General features: G+C 39.0%; 1 protein-coding gene across 1 annotated transcript; it reads right to left on the bottom strand.

Annotated features, from left to right (window-relative positions):
- Window positions 1-6025: 6025 nt before the first annotated feature.
- On the bottom strand, window positions 6026-8289 carry LOC139745478 (UDP-glucuronosyltransferase 1A6-like). The gene is made up of 2 exons (XM_071655870.1): window positions 8230-8289; window positions 6026-7655 (listed from the first exon to the last, which is right to left on the bottom strand). Exon 2 carries the CDS (start codon window positions 7604-7606, stop codon window positions 6026-6028), a length of 1581 nt encoding a protein of 526 aa, XP_071511971.1. The 5' UTR covers window positions 7607-7655; window positions 8230-8289.
- Window positions 8290-20894: the final 12605 nt, after the last annotated feature.

Genomic DNA, 20894 nt, shown 5'->3' with positions numbered 1-20894 from the left:
GATAACGATTTATACCAACAAACTGAGGATTTGAAAAAATACTCTAAATTAGTACGCGCGAGTGAGCCGAGATTTGTATATTTCCGCGTCATCATTACGTTTTGTTCTTATCTTTTTTGATTTGTTTTTTTTGCGCCCCCCCCCCCCCCGTATGTTCGAAACCGTTTGCGAACTCTTTTGATCCAATCGGCGGTCGCTTCAGAACGAAAGAAATTGCAGCCGCTGCTCCGTGTAACATTTTGCCTTCTAACGATGGCATGTGTGAACACAATATACATTGTCATTTTGTCCGCTTCATCATCACGTTTTGTTCTTATCTTCTTTTTTTATATATGGAATTTGGCGAGCGAGCGCAGCGAGCGAGCCGAAAATTGTTGTATTTTAGCTTACAAAATATGGAATTCTTGTGTGAACACAATAAACATTGTCATTTTGTCCACGTCATCATCATGCTTTGTTTTTATCTTGTTTGATTTGGTTTTGTGCCCCCCCCCCCCATTCCCCCCCCCCCCCCCCCCCTCGTCCGGGCGAGGTTTTTTTCTTTTCTTCTTTTTTTTTCTTTTTTTCTTCTTCTTCTTCGTTTGTTTTTTTTTTCGTTTTTACGTTTTTGGCGCCCCCAAGGAGTGGCGCCCGGGGCACGTGCCCCCCTTGCCCCCCCCCCCCCCCCCCAGATACGCCACTGATTTCCCAATACACTGGTTTACATACACACAATACGAAGAGAGACATAAAAGCTCTTCATGGGAATTCAGTACAAGGAGCTAGCTGCTATATGTATGGATCATTGAAAACAAAGATAATATTGATCGCAAGGTCCTACCCCCCGTCTACCACTTGTATAGTGGCTGCGTAGTCCTTTAGGTAAGGCACTCTATCCCTATTGCCTTCTATTTCTAGTCACATACTTTTGAAAGCACCTAAAGCCCGTTATAAGTTCTCTGCTTCATTGCTCCTGACACGTAAAAATATATTCAAATCATACAACATGATGCATGGTAACGCATTGAGCTTCGGGAGTCGATACTGATTAGCTCCGTGATATGGCTCGCAAATAAACGTAGTGGGGCTAGACCGGTATATACTTCTCACTTCCACAAATGGCAAAAATTGTGATCATCCATGTCACTGACGTCATAGACTACAGTCTAGAGAACGACGCCTAAAAGATCAGTTGAAATATAATGCCGATTCAGTTAAAAATGTCAACTTTTTCGACACATCTATAACTATATTATGGGCTTGTATTTAGAAGGCGAGTGCATGTCAGCTGATCATTGAAAGTAAACGCAGCGGGAAAGAGGGCTGGTTGCGTGGTACCATGGAAATGCTGTGTGGTACTGCCCTGTGGTAATGCTGTGCGGTAATGATCGACCTGTGGTACTGTCCTGTGGTACCGTCCCAAAATACCACAGGACAGTTCCTTTGGTACTGTTCCTGTGGTACTAGTCCTGTGGTACTGCCCTGTGGTACGTCCCAAAATACCACAGGAATTCCTGTGGTACTGCCCTGTGGTACGTCCCAAAATACCACAGGAATGCCTGTGGTACTGTCCTGTGGTACTGTTCTGTGGTACCGGTCCTGTGGTACTTTCCTGTGGTACTGCCCTGTGGTACGTCCCAAAATACCACAGGAATGCCTGTGGTACTGTCCTGTGGTATGTCCCAAAATACCACAGGACAATTCCTGTGGTACTGTCCTGTGGTACTGTCCTGTGGTACTTTCCTGTGGTACTGTCCTGTGGTACTGTCCTGAGGTACCGTCCTGTGGTAATTACCGCAGGAGTACCACAGGACTTTTTCGTAAGGGTGGAGTAGAGGGTGAGAGACTCAGGGAGAGATGAACATGAAGTTAATTCTACCACGTTAAACGAGTTGGAATCATAAATCTTCATAATGATATCCGTAACAACACAAACTTAGCAGGCCTATTATCGTGTAAACTTACCATCTAACCGAGGATTTAACTCACGCCACATGTGAAAGCTACGAATGAATATCTGTACAAAGAGCATGTTCACTTTCACTTAGCATACCAGGGAGGTGGCCCGTCTCGCCGAACAATGAGCACAATGGAAAGACTGTTCACTGACCCACCACCACCCTGACAGAGAGGCCACCAGCCACAGTCCGTGTACATGTACACGTACAATGCAATCCAAACCGTGACCTCAGCGGGTAACTCGGTGAGGACTTTCCGCAATGAATAGACATCGCATTTGCAAATAAATGGCGAATTGCTCATGCGTCACAAACAACAGCAGCAACAACAACAGCATAACACCCCTCTCATCCTCCTCGAATATAAGGGAGCCCGTAGTAGACACTCCTTTCACTCACTGCACACCCTGAAAGTCGTGGAGCAATTTTTCTTATAGGCCTATAAGGAAAAAGACAAGTACAGTCTGTTGATCTCTATACACTGCGATTAGGCCTATAGCTTCAGGCTCAATTTTGAGGGTCAGGGAAAACTGTAGGAAGACTTTCGATTTCTTTTGAAAGTACGTGTACATACAATTTTAAATTGAAATTTTCCCAGAAATTCCTCTTCCGAAACATGACAAAATTCCTTCTTGAATATTGTCATTTCAATAAAAGCATTGCTAGTGAGAGATCTTTTTTAAAGAATGACAGCAAGTTTTTGGTGGGTAGATGATGTTTTACATTTTCGTATAGGTTGCCATTGAACAATGACCTACTAATAGTATAATAGACAACATTGTGCAAAAATTAATTCTTACTTATAGTAAAATGGTTGATGCCATGGCAACATTACTTAAAATTTGCCACTTATCAGCAGGGTAGATGATGTTTTTCACTTTCGTATAAGTTGCCATCGAACAATTAACCTACTTGTATAAAGGACAGCATTATGCCCAAAAAAAAAAAAAATCTTACTTATAGTAAAAGGGTCGATGCCATGGCAACATTACTAAAATTTTGCCACTTATCAGCGGGGTAGATGACGTTCTTCATTTTCGTATAAGTTGCCATCAAACAATGACCTGCAGGCTTGTTTAAAGGACAAGTTCACCTTCATAAACATAAGGATTGAGAAAATGTAGCAATATTAGTAGAACACATCATTGAAAGTTTGAGGAAAATCGGACAACCCGTTCAAAAGTTACGATTTTTTGAAGTTTTTGTGCAGTAACCGCTGGATGAGAAGACTACCCCAGTGTACAATGTCACATGCGTACAACAATACAAAGAAAATATAAAGAGAATTTCACAAAATTTAATCTTTTGAAAAAAGTACTCATTCCCTTGACTCGTTACTGACATATGTTATGGGTAATATTATTCCCACTGCCTTTAGAAAGAGGCAAGTCAAATGCTCTTTTGTTATGTGAAAAAAATGAAAATATGTTAAATTTTCTTTACATTTTCTTTATACTGTTGTACGCATATGACATGACAAGCTGTAGTAGTCTCCTCGTCCAGCAGTTCCAACACAAAAATTAAACAATTCATAACTTTTGCATCGATTGTCCAATTTTCCTCAAACTTTCACTGATGTGTTCTACTAATATTGGTGCATTCTCTCAATCCTTATGTTTATGAAGGTGAACTTGTCCTTTAATAGACAACAGTATGCAAAAAAAAAAAATTATGATAACAATTCTTATTTATAATAAAAGGGTCGAAGCCATGGCAACATTACTACAAATTTTCCACTTATCCATCACGGGAAATATATATTTCTTTGTAAAATATATTTTCAATTCAAATCAAATCTCATTTCCTATATGATATTTTTGTTATCAATACAAGTTCAAGGGAAACAAAACGTACGATGTATTACATGAACTTACCTCATAATACATTTGAAGCTACTTGTTTTTATATATTTGTGTTCTGAAAATGAGAGGCCCACGTAAAAAAAACAAGATGTAAACAATATTGGCCACTCAATAAATCGAATGACAGAAAAATGTAAAAGAACGGAAGAAGACAAAAAGACACTGAGAAGTTCGAGGAAAACAAGAACAATGACGGAAGAAACAAGAGACAATGGAAAGGGACAGATTAGAGGGATAAGGAAGAAAGGGAAGGAACATCGAATCTAAAAGGTTGCCATTCAAATTCGGAGAAAATACTTCAACTTCCGGAAGCGGTCGGTCAATTTCGCGAGTAACGTGAGTGCCCAATGCCGTTATTCCAGTATTGCATGACATGGCTTGTGCTGTCATGGTCATGTCTGCTTGCTGTCTGGTCACCAACCCTGCGCTACTTAATTGAATGAACTTACCATTCCACAGAGATTTTCTCTCATCGGTCACTCATCGAAAGTTAAAGGAAACCCAAACCCAAAGAGAAATGTGGATTGAGTTCAAGTTCAAGTTCAAGTTCAAATTTATCTGTTTTTTCCACAATATACAAACATAAATCTCACTTTCTCGAGTGAAAGAAACAATGCATACAATTGTACAGAGAAAACAACAATAATAGAAAAAACTAACAGTAGCGATACATTATAATAGTTGCTGAGGTAACGAAAGTGTAATAGTTGTCAATATATGCACTGTGTGAAAAAAACGGAGGGACCCACTAAAAAGACAAAGCTTGTATAGAGTGTGGGCCCCTCTTGTATTAGAAGCCCGATGCAAAAATTGAATTGAAGACAACAACAAATCGGCAATAGTAATAATAATAAAAAGAACGGCAATGCAGTTATTGCGGACGGGTAACAAAGTAAGACTATAAACTAATCTGATTCTGGGAGTCGTCAATATAAGATTGTAAAAGAAAAAAACTTTAATCTCCTTTTAAATGAGTATATAGAAGGAGCAGATTTTAATTCATGATTCAGGGAATTCCAATAATTTGGTCCAGTGTAAATAAGTGTATTCTTTGCTAGAATCGTTCGAAGAAGTGGTCAATGAAACTCGTTAGAGCGTCGGGTGGGGTAATTATGGAATGATTAATTTTTTTTTTTTTTTTTGTAATAATGGGTGGCCGCAAGCAGCAATCTTTGCTTCCGACGAGTGACCGATGGGGAAAAAAAAATCTCTCTGGAATGGGGGTATTAAAGAACTCGAATGCTCACGTGCAAAATTGAATGCTCGCATTCAGACGCATTCAATTGGCATTTGAATGTTCTCGACGTGCATTCTAATTTGAATGATCTGAGTACTATTATTGTTTGACCAAAGTGAGAAATTGAATGATCAAAACGAATTTGAATGACCCGATTATCAAACTGAATGACAAACGTTCGAAAATGACTGCAAAGACCTATTACATTACATGTTTATTATACATAGAAGTGTATAATAATATATTTTATGTGCGTAGAATCGATGTTTTTGAGAGCAGTGCGAGATGCGAGATAATCATCTCTGAAGTTCTTGAAAGAGATAAGGATATACTTATAAAGCTTTAAAGAGAACATTTACAAGGAACGTGGCCCGGACACAACATGAATAATGTAACGAGTTGGTGGTCAATCAAACGTTATCACATGTCCTTTTTAATCGAATCAAGAACAGCACAAGCTACTTTGACAACGAATGATAATTTACATCTAATTCAAAAACTTATGACACGCGTAAACTATGGTGCACATTACTGCATTAAGCCTTTGCGAGGGTCCTAACGGAATGATTTTGGGGAAACCTACACTCTGGATGTTGTGCCCGAGTGTGTCGATTGTCTTGCATCCCGAGTGAAAAAAAAAAGTATGATTTACATGAGCGTATAACATTAAAAATGGAAAAAATGATTGTATATGAGCGTATTAAAAGACAAAATTACTACCATCTAGTCCATACTGCTGTTACTTCGAGAAGTGATAAATTTCTGTCAGTTCATTGTCAGCAACAGATTCTTGTAAATCTTCACTCATGATATCTCAGAACACTTTTCAAGATTCTAATCTATCGTAAGAGTTAACACACGATTTTTAAAGAATCACACATTGTTCTGTATATTTAAGAATATTCATTGCTTTACATGATAAATATTGATAGTACTTCGCTCTTCCTATTTCTATTTGCGCCGGCCCTGTTACCCACATAAAGGAGAGATTAGTCATTTTTCAACTTGACAACTTGACGAGATATCATGCGACATCCTACTGTAACACACTTCACGATACCGTACATAGTAACTCCTGCAACAAGGAACGCAAAGGCAATTACATCTAGTAGGTAGTATTGGAAGACGTTTAGGTTTTCATGGGGACCCGGGTGATCGTTTCCGTGCTTGATGACGTGGTCGATCCAGAATGCGGCCCGCTCGGCCGGCCTCATCGGGCGATCACGGAAGATATCCGAAAGACGGCTTGCTGTCTCCGAATAACTTCCATTAGTTGTAATTGTGTGTAAGGTGTTGTACAATTCGTCTTCAGTAAAGTCCTTGCTGATAGTCACTCCGAATCCGAGATGCACACTCCGCATAGCATTATCCTTCTGGTCCCCGTACACAGGCATAACGATTGTAGGGACCCCGTGATATATAGCTTCGTAGTAGGTATTATGACCACCGTGATAAAAGAGAGCTTTCGTTTTTGGATGGCCAAGCAAGTCATTCAATGGAAGCCAAGGGAGGATTTTCACATTCGGTGGAATAGGAAAAGATAGTTTGCCGGCCACCTGCCAAACGAACCTTTGAGGCAATCGGCCGAAAACTCTAGAGAAGCTCTGAAAGGCACTTTTGTGATCATTGGTCATATTTAGAAAACTTCCAAACGAACACACAATAACGCCATGATGACCGGATCCCTGAACAAAATCTTCCAAATCTGGAGGGAGTGGGTGAGGATCTCGGGTAGTGAGCCCTCCGACAGGGATGACGTTTGGAGAAAGGGCGCACGGGTACTCCCCAACAAAGTCGCTGTTCACTAACCACAATTTAGACTGTTCGAAAACTTTATCAGGCGACTTTCCATATCTGGCAGTAATATCACTGTATGTGTCGATCATAAAAATTTTACCAATTATAGATATCAAGACGTAGGTAATGGTGTTGATAAGTCGTTGATGGAAGGTCATTCTGTTTGAAAACGGTGTTGTTAATACAGGAATGAATGATGGACTAAAGATTGACCCGGCCGATGTGGTAACCATGCATGGATTCGGGAATGGACACACCGTAAAATGCGGTATACCAAGCTCTTCAGCTATAATGGCACCACAGAGCCATGTCATGTCATACAGAACGGCGGAAAAGTTTGACAAACGCAGTCGAGACATCAGCTTCTCATCATTTAGCAGTGTGTCACAATCTTGTTTCCGTGCCTCTGTGAGCTTTAATACTAGTTTAAACTCCTTCATCTGATTGGGTGGGGAGAAGGCCAGTTGACTTAAGTTGTTGAACATCTCATGAACCTCCATGACGGGAATAGGATGTGTAAAAACTTCAAGATGAAACATGTGGCCGTATTGTCCACCTCTGATCTTATCTTCGAAAGCGTTGCTTACCAGATAGGTGACGTTGTATCCTCTTTTTACGAGTTGCTCGCTGATTGCAGCTGATAAATGAAAATGGCTTCCCTTGCCGAGTATGGCGTTCACCAGGATGTTATGCCCTGAGCTCTGAGAGATCAGTAGAGACAGTAAGTAGGCAAAGAGGCCCCATGCTTGCCGTGAGAAAACTGAGGTAGTCATGTCTGTATCACACACGCAGAAGTAGCCAGTGTCTGTTATCTTCAGCAACCTGTGAGCGAAAGAGAAATTCAGAGAACCACACATTAAAATATGATTTGTACACACACACGGTGACAAAATACCAATTATGAATACAACAATCCTTAACTTACACTTTGGCAATTTTATGGACGCAATTTCTACTGTCACCTTTAGTATCTTAGGCAATGTGGCTTGTCCAGTCATTTGGGGTAACCTGCCCCGGGGGACATGACGTGTACTATTATCAATATTTAAACAAGACATTGTATAACGCAATACGTGATCATGATATACGTATATCAATGATATTTGAAGTGCCATCACGCACTTCAGTCAAGTTATTTTAAAAGGCATATGTATACAGAGTTCTATCAGGAAAGGTACTTGTTAGATATATTTATAAAGAACTCAAATGACATTTTGCAAGCTCAAATTCATTTCCGTCCCCGTCCCCTCAGCTCCCTCTGTTAGGCCTATATGCACCCTGATTCCAAAAGCCCTTCAGTAACTTAAGGTATCGTTCACCCCAATCCCCATCTCAGTGATTTAGCCAAAAGTAGAAAATATGCTAAATGGGATCTGTCATTGATAGGCCTATTCACCTGCTGTTTAGCTGCTAATCATCCGGACAGAAATGGTGTACAACGCGTGGTTTCGGTGCATGCAGAAGGGATATGCCGTGCAGAGCTGTGGATGAGTTCCCCCACTCCGTTCTTCTGACGTCACGTTCAGGGCGACTGGAGAGAAGAAACAACATGAATAGCACCGAAAAAATGGAATAACGTATGCCATGATTATTGCTTTGTAATGCGTAACAGAGGATATCTCTATTATACAGCTGCGCGATAATATTATGTTCTGTCCTTCGTTATTATCATTATCATTGCTGCAAGACGTAGATCACGGCGACTGAAACTAAGATGAGTTTTTAAGCACGTTTATAAGACGTAGCTAATAATAATACCAATAGAAAAATAAGGTTTGCAATGATAGTTAAGGTATCTAATATAAGCTTGCAAAACTTGTATTATTAGGCAGGTTCTTGACCTATCAACTGTCTTTTCATAACATGGTTTTTATCCCAAAGCTTGTCAATTTATTCTGCGATTAATTGGACTCTACAAGTGTAAAAATGTTTCAGGACTAGCGATTGACGATACTACATGTGATCCACTCCACGCGATTCAAAACTAGGTGCTTCTTACGGAGAAAAAAAGGGGACGAGAACGGCGAGGCAGGGGTAGGCGAGGGAGAGTGTAACCATGGAGCTCCGAGCAGTCGCAACGCTCTATATGCGAACGAGTGACAAGATATAGGTCGCGTCAGGGTTCAGAGTTAGTGCACAATACGCCGCCTGACCCCGCTGACCCAGTAGTCGCAACATAGCTAAGTCCCAGTTCGATAAAGGAAGTTCCAGTGTTAAAAGAAAACAAAAAATCTCTCTTCCATTCTGATAAGTACTTTTGCAGGAAAATTAATAGTTTGCAATGGTTGATAGGCCTACTTTTTTATATAGTTGCATTAACTTCTTGTGTCTTCTCTGACAGTTATATGTCAGAGAGAGAGCAACTTTCATTTTTCAGCAAGTTCATTTCGTTGTTAGCTGGAGTACAGGATACTGAATAAAATATGAAATTAATTTCCTACCATGACTCGATGAGAGAGGAATGTTCGCGGTAACACCATGGTGTTAACGCGGTCCATTCTCCCTTATTTACTTCACCACGCACACCTTCAAGCAACAACATCATTCCATTCCAGTCGTGGTCGAATGACAAGAAAACACAATGAGCAGAGAAGTTTTTATACACTCAAACATCTTTCTTTGTGTCTGTCTGTCTGTCTGTTTGTGTTCCCCCTCCTCTCTCTCTCTCTCTCTCTCTCTCTGCATATAGGTGATTCTTTCTCTGATTGTTTCTCTTTCCAGTTATAATGTATCATAGACTACGCGAACCTGTAAGAAATTTCACCTCTACGACTGCAAAGGAGATATTTACAGGAAATACCAGCTTTGCTGCTTACCTATCTGATTATCTACGATACTGACTTCACCGTGGTTCCTTGTTCATGTCTATTTTTTTTCTACCATACCTTCAGATGATCGATATATCAAACTTACACTTTCATGTGAAAGATATCCAAGTGTACATATCGTTATCCAGGATCTTATGGTGGAAGTGATCATTTACAATGCAAAGTAAAACAGCATACAATATAGTACGCCCACCGTATCCTACGTGACATGATAACATATGTGACCGTGCACCTCAAAACGAACATAAAGTCGCACACACTGATTTTGCGTGAGGACTGAAAATAAGTGAAATGGGTCAACCTAGCCGAACTTGACTTTTTCATATTTTCTGAATGAGCGGGTCTTCTTTTACATTATGCTAAAATTTGGCATCATAAAACGGACAGGAAAGTGTGTTTTTTAGCAGTTTATCTCGAACATATTTGGTCGAATAGTGTGATTAGGTGTGTCTTCAGAATCCCTTTTTCATTTCTGAACAGCCTTGTTCACACTCTTCACTTTCAACTCTAATAACTTTTGAAAGGATACTTCTACTGCTTTGAAAGTTGGCATCAATTATGGACAGAATGTGTTAATGAGGCATGCTTAATTTCAATTTAATCTGATAATCCCTTCATTGTTGTTACACTGGTGGTTTACTTCCTGTTTTTTGTCCCATTCATCGCACAGTCAGCACGGTTTGGTAAAGATTAAGCGCTTGAATAGACACTGTACTTCAGAGCCTCTTTTCTCAGTTCACACTTTTCCTGAGTTTGTGCTTTCTTTCCAGTATTTAGATAGGTTAGGAGAGTCCATTTGATTTGAGTTATACATCATTTTAAAGCTTTAAGTCTGCTCTTTCAGAATATTGTCTTAACTAAAAATTCATGTCTGGCGACTTTTTGTTTGTTTTGAGGTGCAGGGTCACATATGAATAAACACCAACACCTCATGAGTTGGCACTCGCACTGGATATATTCCTGTTCTGGAATTTATACATTTCTTCTTCAGATAAGTCTTTTCTTTCCCGTAGTTTTAACATAGTACATGACAAAGTGATATGAATAACAAGGAAAAATATTATAGACATCATAAATTCTACTTGGTATATGTGTATGTTTTAAATAATTGTTATTTCTATGTGTGTGTGTGTGTGTGTGTGTGTGTGTGTGTGTGTGTATTGTGCATTTCCCAGTACCCTGGTTTACATACACACAACACGAAAAGAGACATGACACTCTTCATGGGTATTCAGTACAAGGAGCTAGCTGCTATATGGATCATGAACAAAGGGAATATTGATCGCAAGGTCCTACCTCCCGTCTACCACTTGTATAGTGGCTGTCCTTTAGGTAAGGCACTCTATCACTATTGCCTATTCTAGTCACATACTTTTGAATGGACCTAAAGCCCGTTATAAGTTGTTTGCTTCAGAACATTCATTGCTCCTGACACGTAAAAATGAAATACAAATCATACATGATACATCGGTAACGCATTGATCTTTTGGAGTCGATACTGATTAGCTCCGTGATATGGCTCGCAAATAAACGTGTAGTGGGAGACCAGTATGATATACGTTATAAGTATATATTATACTTCTCACTTCCACAAATGGTAAAAAAAGATGTGATCATCCATGTCACTGGAGTCCTAGATTACGTTCTAGAGAACGACGCTCAACAAATCAGTAGAAACATACCGATTCAGTTAAACATGTCAACTTTTGACACATCTATAACTATATTACGGGCTTGTATTTAGAAGGCGAGTGCATGTGAGCTGACCATTGAAAGTAAACGCAGCCGGAAAGAGGGCTGGTTGGAATAGAGGGTGAGAGAGGGAGAGATGGGCATGAAGTTTCTACCATGTTAAAAGGTTGGGATTATAAATCTTCATAAGGCGTAACAACACAAACTTAGTAGGCCTATCATCGCGTAAACTTACCATCTAGCCGAGGATTTAACTCACGCCACACGTAACAGCTACGCATGAATATCTGCATGTACAAAGAGCACGTTCACTTTCACTTTGGATACTTGAGTACCAGGGAGGCGGCCCGTCTCGCCGAAGGACGCGCACAATGCAAATACTGTACGCTGACCCACCGTCACCCTGACAGCGGCCACCAGCGACAGTACATGTACAATGCGATCCGAACCGTGACCTCAGCGAGTGGCTTGGCGCGGCCTTTCCGCAATGAATAGACATCGCATTTGCAAATATAACTTTACAATAAATGGCGAATTGCTCGTGCGTCACAAACAACAGCAGCAACAACAACAACATGACACCCACTCATCCTCCTCCAATTTAAGGGAGCCCGGAGCAAACACTCCTTTTACGTACTGCACACCCTGAACGTCGTGGAGCAATTTTTTCTTATACAAGAAAAAAGACAGGTACAGTCTGCTGATCTCTACACTGCAATTTCAATTTCAATTTCAATTTCAAAGTTTATTCCATTTTTCGACAATTACCACCAGTATGCCTATAGTTTCAAGCTCAATTTTGAGGGTCAATGATAACTAAAGGAAGACTTTCGATTTCTTTTGAAAGTACGTGTACATACAACTTTAAATTGAAATTTTCCCAGAATTCCTCTTCCGGAGCATGACAAAATTCCTTCTTGAATATTGTCATTTCAGTTTGCTACTGAGACACGTGTAGAAACTTTATAGAGATTGTATTTTTTTAACAACTGACAGCAAGTAATTGGTGAGTAGATGATGTTTTTCATTTTCGTATAAGTTGCCATCGAACAATGACCTACTTGGATAATAGACAACATTATGCAAAAATTAATTCTTACTTATAGTAAAATGGTTGATGCCATGGCAACATCACTTAAAATTTGCCACTTATCAGCGAAAATGTATATTCCTTTGTAAAATATATTTTCAATTCAAATCAAATCTCATTTCCTATATGACATTTTTGTTATCATTACAGGTTCAAGGGAAACAAAACGTACAATGTATTACAAAAAAAATACCACAGAAAACATTTGAAGCTACCTGTTTTTGTATAATATTTTAGTTTTGAAAATGAGAGGCCCTCGTTAAAGACAAGAAAATGTAAAAAATGTAAGCCACTCAATAAATCGAACAACAGAAAAAATGTAAAGAAACGGAAGAACACACAATGACACTGTTTTCGGGGAAAACAAGAACATAGACGGAACAAACAAGAGACAATGTAAAGTTAACCCGAGCGATAAAGAGTAATTGATGTCGAACTTTCACAATTCCTTACCAAACTCTCTTTTTGGTGTGATACAAACCAGTAAGCTCTTTGGTTTGTCTTCAGAGCTTCTCTGCTTGAATGTACATTGTTTTCCGTCAGGGTTTCTTTTGCTTTCGTGTATCTAATAAATTGTATTTCTTTCAGAAAAAAAAAGCAAACTATTTGTAAACTTACAGTCTTTGAGACTAATCTAGCCCCCTGCATAATTGAAAAAAATAATAATTTTGCGTTAGAATCACCCTAAAATACTGTAAGATATGATATTAATTGTGAGACTAAAAATCTATGATACATGCATCATCTATCTTTTCCCAAATTCTATATGTTGTTAAAACATAATTATGTCATAGCTTTATTTTGGGAAGATAAACATTACCTAACAACAATTCAGAATCATACTCCCTTTATGAAAAACATAATGTCTTTCATCATCTGCAACAACTTGATAAATTTCAGTGTTTAACACGGGGCAGTTAACAATGCTATCATCATCCCTCCTTTCCGCATAATCCGTTCAAAACTTTTATTTGTTTTATTCCTATCCTTTATCTATAACATTAACGAATATTAACTTAACACCTGCCATTTTTGTACATTCCCAAACTTTGTAACTTTCATGCACAAGCATAATCTGATTCCCTAAGCAAAGTCATAACATTAACGGCCATAACTGGTACCTTTATAAAATCACGTAGCCAACCAATATTGACATATTCATACAATATACTTGCAGAAACAAGCACACCAGTGACACCCTTTACAACAGCGTTCTTCAAAACACCGGAACACACACAAAACACCCTATTAACCTTAACCTTACAGCTATCCTTTAGCCACGAATTAATGGCTTATTCAAAACTTTCGGGTAGAACCAAGCACATGCGCGGACACACACACACACACACACACACTCTCTCTCTCTCTCTCATTTACACATATCCGCACCAACACACACACACAAACACACACACTCACGCACACACATTGCATAATCACAAATATCGCACTTTATAATCCAATTATCTCCGTCCATTCATCTGGTAATGCTTTGCAATAAAATGTGTTTCTTAATCTTTGGTATTAAACTCTACATTTTATTTTACAAACCAGATAATTTTGGTAGTGCATTTATCCGAATGTATGGAAATTAAAATGCTCTTTAATAATGATGAACAACAGTGATGAATCAACACAAAATAAGCGACACTACATATTAAAAAGTTCTTTATGTTGATCTCAATTGATGCTTTCTGGTCTTTGGATAACCAAATCATAGAGTACAATGTATATCAAAGAAATGTGCATCACAATGCCTTTCAATAATTTTTCTTAACTGTTTTTGTACCCACCTCTATTAGAGACTTCCAGATCATCCTTCCCCATATTCCAGTTGTGACATTATTCTCCTGTAACCATGGTAACCCTTGAGCTGAACAATAGATTATTCCGTGTCTTACCATTCATTCCCACGTAAAAAAAAAACAAAAAAAAACACCATTGTCTGAAACGCTTCCATTAAAAAGAAGAATAAATTATGGTTATGAATAAGTGCAGGTAGTAACTAAGCACCCTTGATAGTTATGACACTTTATCATTACAATTTGTAAAATCGAAATATAAAAAAGGCGCAAAAGTTAAATCAAGGAGACCTTGGTCACAAATCTATCTCAACCACAAAAAACAAAATATTAGAAAAATGATAATTCGAAGGATTCAGTACACACAGAAATATAGGTTTTGTAAAAACAGGCTCATCAACATTATTCGTAATTCAAAGATAGGCACATTATAAGAATTTATTTCATTTCCTGAGAGGTAATATGTACATTTTAAAAAAATGGGAAACAAACAATTCAACAACATTTTGCACATTGCTATTGGCCATAAACCATCAGGATCAATTTCAGACTCATCCTGCTCATTTTGAAGACAATTTCACGCCAGGACATGTTCCTCCTTTGTTTCACCAGGTTCTGTTTTCAAAATCAGTGAAACAATTTCTAATTTAAAACATGTCTGTCGCCTAAATACTTGGTCTCCATATCCAAGCTCTATGGAAGAGCAGCCAGTGAAGCCAGTGAAATTATTCAATTGTCATGCTTTAGAACATAAAGTACACAAATTGTGAAGAGATTCCACTCTAAAATATCTCCGTGGTTTTACGTTTTGCCAAATGAATAAATGAGTGAATGAATAAATGAATGGCTAAACACTGGAAGTCGTGTATCAAGTTTAAAATGATGACTAAGACTAAAGTCGTGTCCTACATAACCCATGGCCGTCATTTATTGAGTTCTCCTTTGGCTGAATTTGCAGTACATTGTACTTTATCATCACCCGGGCCATTAAATTGTCACTGGCATTGTTAGAGGAAACGACCCGACTTGCCCAGCCCAGTGGACGTTTCATGGCGGCATTATTTTCCGAAAGGACAAGCTCAGCTGGGTGATCAGATAGTTTTCCACTGAGTGATCCTGTCCCTCGAACTGACCGTGGTGTCAATGGTCACGGTAGGGATTCCGGTGATGGTGGTGGCTCTGGTGGTGGTGGTGGTGGTGCTTCTGATGTTACTGGTGAAGATCCTTGTGGTGGTGGTTCCAACGTTGGTGGTGCAGGTCCTGGTGTTGATGATGGTCTCCTTTCCGTCGATCCATTCTTCTCTCTGGCTCCCGTCTGTGTCATAGATGACCCTGACGACTCTGGCGAGGGTTGTGAAAATGATGACGAGCGCGGTGAGGAGGATGATTGCGATGACGTGAAGGAGCATAACAAACTATGCAGTGGTGAGAGTGATGTCTAGAGTGCCCAGTATTTCCGTCAGTAATATTCGTTTGTTGGATTTACTCGTAGTAGCTTTGATTCCTTTGCAGTGTTCACTGCCAACATGACTAAAATGTCCATGGTCATGATGACTGTGGAGATGTTGGTGCTGATGGTTGAAGACAAAGTCTTCTAGAGCTGTTTTTTTGTTCAATTATGCGCGGCTGGCCTCCTATCGACAGCAACGCGATTTTGCGGTATAGAATTACCTGTCCCCTTTCTCGAACCATCCTTGCATGTTCCACAGAGGCCAGCGCCGCGAGATCTATCTCTCTCTTTTAATATTTCGGAAGTCTCTTGGCTTCATTTCACCTGTGCTATTTCCCCTATCGTTTACCCAGTCAAAGACCATCAGAAGATGGTACGTAAGGTCCCTGATCAGAACTGCTTATAATCTACTGTTTGGAGAAAGGATGAGGTGGAGGAGGAGGAGGATGGAGAGGAGACAGTGGTGGTGGGATGCGAGGTCGCTTGTTGTTATTCCTGCCTCCTTGCTGTCCACCACGTCCGTGTTCGCGCCATCTAAAAAACTCGTTGAGCAATGCTCCCCCGATCCTTCCGAGTCCTGTGCTGCCACCGTCAGCGTCACCGTCAGTGGGGCTATTCATTCCCCCGCTACCCAGCCAACTGAATCGACGACCTCCTGGACGCTGACCGTCTGAAGGCCGCTCGACATCGGCACCATCGCCATGCTGCCGCCTTGCAGTTACTGTGACGGGAATAATAAAAAGGGACATTATGACGTATTTTTTGAGGTAGGCCTTAGTCTTCAGCATATTCGTGATTAATCAATGAGTCGCCTTTTATGGACTTATACATATACAATCTATACACTGTGCTCTTCCGCGTTGCAAACGGAGTCAACTCTTTGTCTCTTCAGTTAGTTCGGTAACATATTTGTTACAATCAAAATTTGAAATGATACGTTTACACAACCATAATATAGGTCCTGGGAGCCTACATACATAGATGAAGAGCTTGCTTCAAAAAGGCGCTAAATCCATCATTTTCCAATGGATTAAGCATTGCTATGATTGTTTATTCGGTAGATATGAATACGCTGAATTGAGGATATAATTCCGTTACCTTGCCTCTGAAGAGTTGCTACAAAATTCGAGTGTGTAAACAATTCTATTTTAAAAAATGATTTCGATAAATTCCTTTTTTTTTTCTTTTTTCCCCTCTCAACGTCATCTGGTCAAGACAATCATATATCAGCCACGCATCCACTCATCAAAACAGAGTCACAGTTAACTTCAACTGCACCTGACATTTAAAGCAGTTACAACTATTAATAGATGTAACATTGTCAGCAGAATCACTTTCTTTTGAACGATAATAATTTGATGCTTGCTCCTCGCAATGGTGAAGTGGTCCGTCCTAAGTAATCACAACTGGATTTCATGGAAGACCATAATATACTTTCCTCTGAATATGTGCTATCAAGCCACCTTGTCAGATGGAATATGAAATAAATAAACAAACGTTTGTAGCGCGGTTGCTTGAGCATGGAAAATACTGTAGTCTGGTTTTTTTCTTGGGCGTAACAAACCTACAACCTTTGGGACGTACCTGTCACAATCAGTAGAGCAACGAGAAAGATTACCCTCAGCTTTATGGTGGACCGAGCTCTTACTTCCAGTGCCTCTGAACAGCGAATGATCTTCACAGTATAACAACTGCCTACTTCGGTCATTTCATTTTTATGCGTAGACACTGCTGATTACTTATCGGAATCATTAGTACTTGTTTTTTCCCCTCTTGAACCTGGTACAGGAAGGCACCTTCAAGCAGGTAAAAGCACTCATGTTATGCAACCGTGCCGGATTTCCGTCGTTTTACTCCCGTGTCCGGCGATAATTTGGGGGTATAACCTGCTGTATACCCAGTTTGGTAGGTTATCTGCCAGGAAAGCAGTAGATTACAGGTTCAAGTCCCACTGGTTCCTTTTTTTCCCTCCGACATGTTTGTTAATTTACAGATTACCTAGCAGTTGCGATCTGAACAAATTTAATTTCTAGAGGGAGAAAAACTGAAGAATGTCACATCTGAAGCTCACCTATTCACATCTCAGTGATATAGTTAATATTCGGGGTCGCTGGAAATAATTATAATAAGAATGATTATAATAACAATAATAATAATAATAATAATAATAACAGTGGCCTCGTATAAAGCGCTGAGATCCATCAATAATGATGCTCATGGCGCTCTTACATATTCATAATCAACATGAACAGTAATATAACACAAATGTATGACAGCTATCCATAATAATTATGACAAAGTAGTGAAGGTTATTCTGCTTCAATGTACATGTACCTTATAAGGAGGCAAACAAATGGAGATGAAAAAGAAAAGCTGAGCCAGAAATTAAGAAAACGTGCCTTGCACTCTGTTGTTGTTGTTGTTTTAAAGAAAGAAGAGAAAGGAAGAAAATCTGGGCCCTATACATCAAGTAATATCCCCCAGATAATACTAACATAAACAAATAAATCTTAGAATATCAAATATACAAAGAACACTAACAGATAAAGTTTACTCACTTCAAAGCAGGCATTCCGTTATAATGTCGTTAACTTAGTATCCGCATTCTCATTCCTGTTGCCATTACTTTAATTGGTTGGTATTTTTATTCGTTTGTTTTGTTTGTGTTTTTGATTTGTTTGGTTTTTTTTATTTGTTTGTTGTTGTTCCCTTTACTTTTTGGGAGGGGGTGGGGATAAAAAAAAACCCGAACTATTAAGTTCCACATTTATTGTATACTCTTTTCATTTTTGCCTTGCTTTGTTTATGAAATGTTATTCCATGTTCTCGTCAATGAAATAAGATTTGAATTGAATTGAAAAGAGCGAGAAGAACCTGTGCTATCAGTGAAGCGCATAGCTTTCAGTATCATGCCCGTGGATTGCAGCTAGAATTTGTATTTGGTATTTCTGATGCACAAAGGAAAACAAAATGCAATTTTGACTGAGGTCTGCTCTTTTTACAACAAACGCGTTGAGCAGACAGACTTACATACGGTTACTTCACTATAAGTGTCCTCTTTTCAAACCTGCTAAATACGACTTCTTTTCAAATTTTGTTTTCTCATAAAGAAGTGCATATTCTGTATATAAAAACGCAAACAAACGTGTATCACAACATACACGGCAGCACACAAATACACACACACACACACTAAATTGTAGAAATAGGTATATATCATAATTAATTTTTTTTTCAATTTAATGCATTGTCTGATGAGGTAGGCTGAAAGCAATTGATGTACACACACTTAAAGTAATCCAGCTTAGTGTTCACACTAAAAAATAAAGGTTCAAATTTGCACTCTATTTGTTCATATAGCAGCACCCTGAGGTGCACAATTGCACCTTTTCTTATGCAAGTAGAAAATTACATCCCTTAATATTTATATTCGTACCTACGAAGATGCAGACATATCCATCAGAGTGTAAGTTTGATCTTACGAGTAAAACCTTGGTACTTCGTGGTCCAAATTTTCAATTCACAATGTATTAATGTTTATTGTGCATGTTTGCACGCTTGATTAGCACAAAACTAAGGGTGCAAATTCGCATCCTGCAGGTTCAAATTCAGCGCATTGCACCTCTAAGGGTGCAAATTGCTTATTGGGTGCAAAGTTGCACCCTATAGGGTGGTTGTATAGCGACAATTTTGGGGTTCAAATTTGAACCCGTATTTCTCAGTGTGTTCACTATACACAGCTGATACCCAACGGTAAGATCGACACACATTGTAAGTCCGCCTTTCGCTGAAACAGCAGTCATAAAATTAGACAAAGTGTATCAGTTCCATTGATAAAACCGATTTTAATAGCTCTATAAATACCTTCTTTCACCAAGTAGCAGGACATATAAATCATCTTCTATTTGACTAAATTTTAAAAACACATAAACCAATCGACTCTTTGATATGCACACATTAGCATATTATGCAAATGATTATTCAACTTGCAGTTTTCTAAGACAAGAAAAGAAGGACCTACATGTAATAGGAAGGGTAAACACGAACTTGCAAGCTTACAGATTAACAAATACGATGTACATGGAGCAAAAATTTACAGATTTCAAAAGAACAAAACAACACATTCATCTCACACTGAGCATGGATAGCCTTTGCTTAAGGTACAGTTCTCCTCGACTACTGTACTATAGCGTACCTCTACTCAGAGCAACAGAAGGCTATATTCATTATGCAAGCTGCCTACTATACAGTGTGCAATGTAGTGCTTGTTGCACCCAGAATATCCTGCTCGTCCTGACCGGATATTGGAACGGTCTGGTAAGAGAATATCTTTAACCGGATGAGAATTAGATCGATCACAAACAACATCAAATCATCAAGTGTTAAAGGCATTTAAAATGCGCGAGTTTAACTTTGGAACTGTTTAAACCCACGAGCGCAGCGAGTGGGTTTTAGACTGTTCCAAAGTTAAACGAGAGCATCTAATTTTCACCGATCCACGCAGTAGGCCTGTGCATCAGTCGTGTTGTGAAATGGGCCCATGAATTCATGAAATACAACCTTTTTTTCTATCATGCGTCCGATACACATACAGCATTATAAAAGGTTATTACCGGACGCATGGCTCAGTTTGGATTAGAAAAAAAAAAATCAATGCATGACAATTGATCAATCAGATTAAAGAGATTCTAAAGCTCATTTTATTATAAGATATGACTTTCGAATGGTAGTTCTTTTATTTAAATCCGCCACGTGGTAGTGCCCCAGATAAAATCTAACACGAAAATGACGATACAATCAACAAGGAAGAGTATGACAATCTTATCAAAATCGTATGAAATTTACTTCTCGCTACAACTACAAGAAGTTGACAGTGCACGAAACCTGGAATTAATCGAAGGGTTAATTATGGTTACACGATACATTGATTGTCAGCTGCAGAATTAAGTTACTAGTACTTTCCTCATAGGTAATTATCAAACACAGGACACACAAATCTGTAACGTATACTGAATTTATCATTTCATTTTCTCTATACAAAAAAAAAATGCACAGTTTTGCTTTGTTCTTTTTTAATGCACTTCCTCCATGATAGTGTTATACATGCATCTCACTGTTATTTGATATCAAGCAAAGTTATGACAGATCAGGACACCTAACCAACGAATCATGTTCGGATGTCACACCTGGAGGCCATCA

The sequence above is a fragment of the Diadema antillarum genome, unplaced genomic scaffold (genome assembly GCF_040938485.1).
Source record: "Diadema antillarum isolate AM-2024a unplaced genomic scaffold, OU_Dant_1.0 seq00001269_RagTag, whole genome shotgun sequence".
In the NCBI taxonomy this organism is placed as follows: Eukaryota; Metazoa; Echinodermata; class Echinoidea; order Diadematoida; family Diadematidae; genus Diadema; species Diadema antillarum.
The sequence above is the reverse complement of the archived record's forward strand: the minus strand, read 5'-3'. Positions and strand labels throughout refer to the sequence as shown.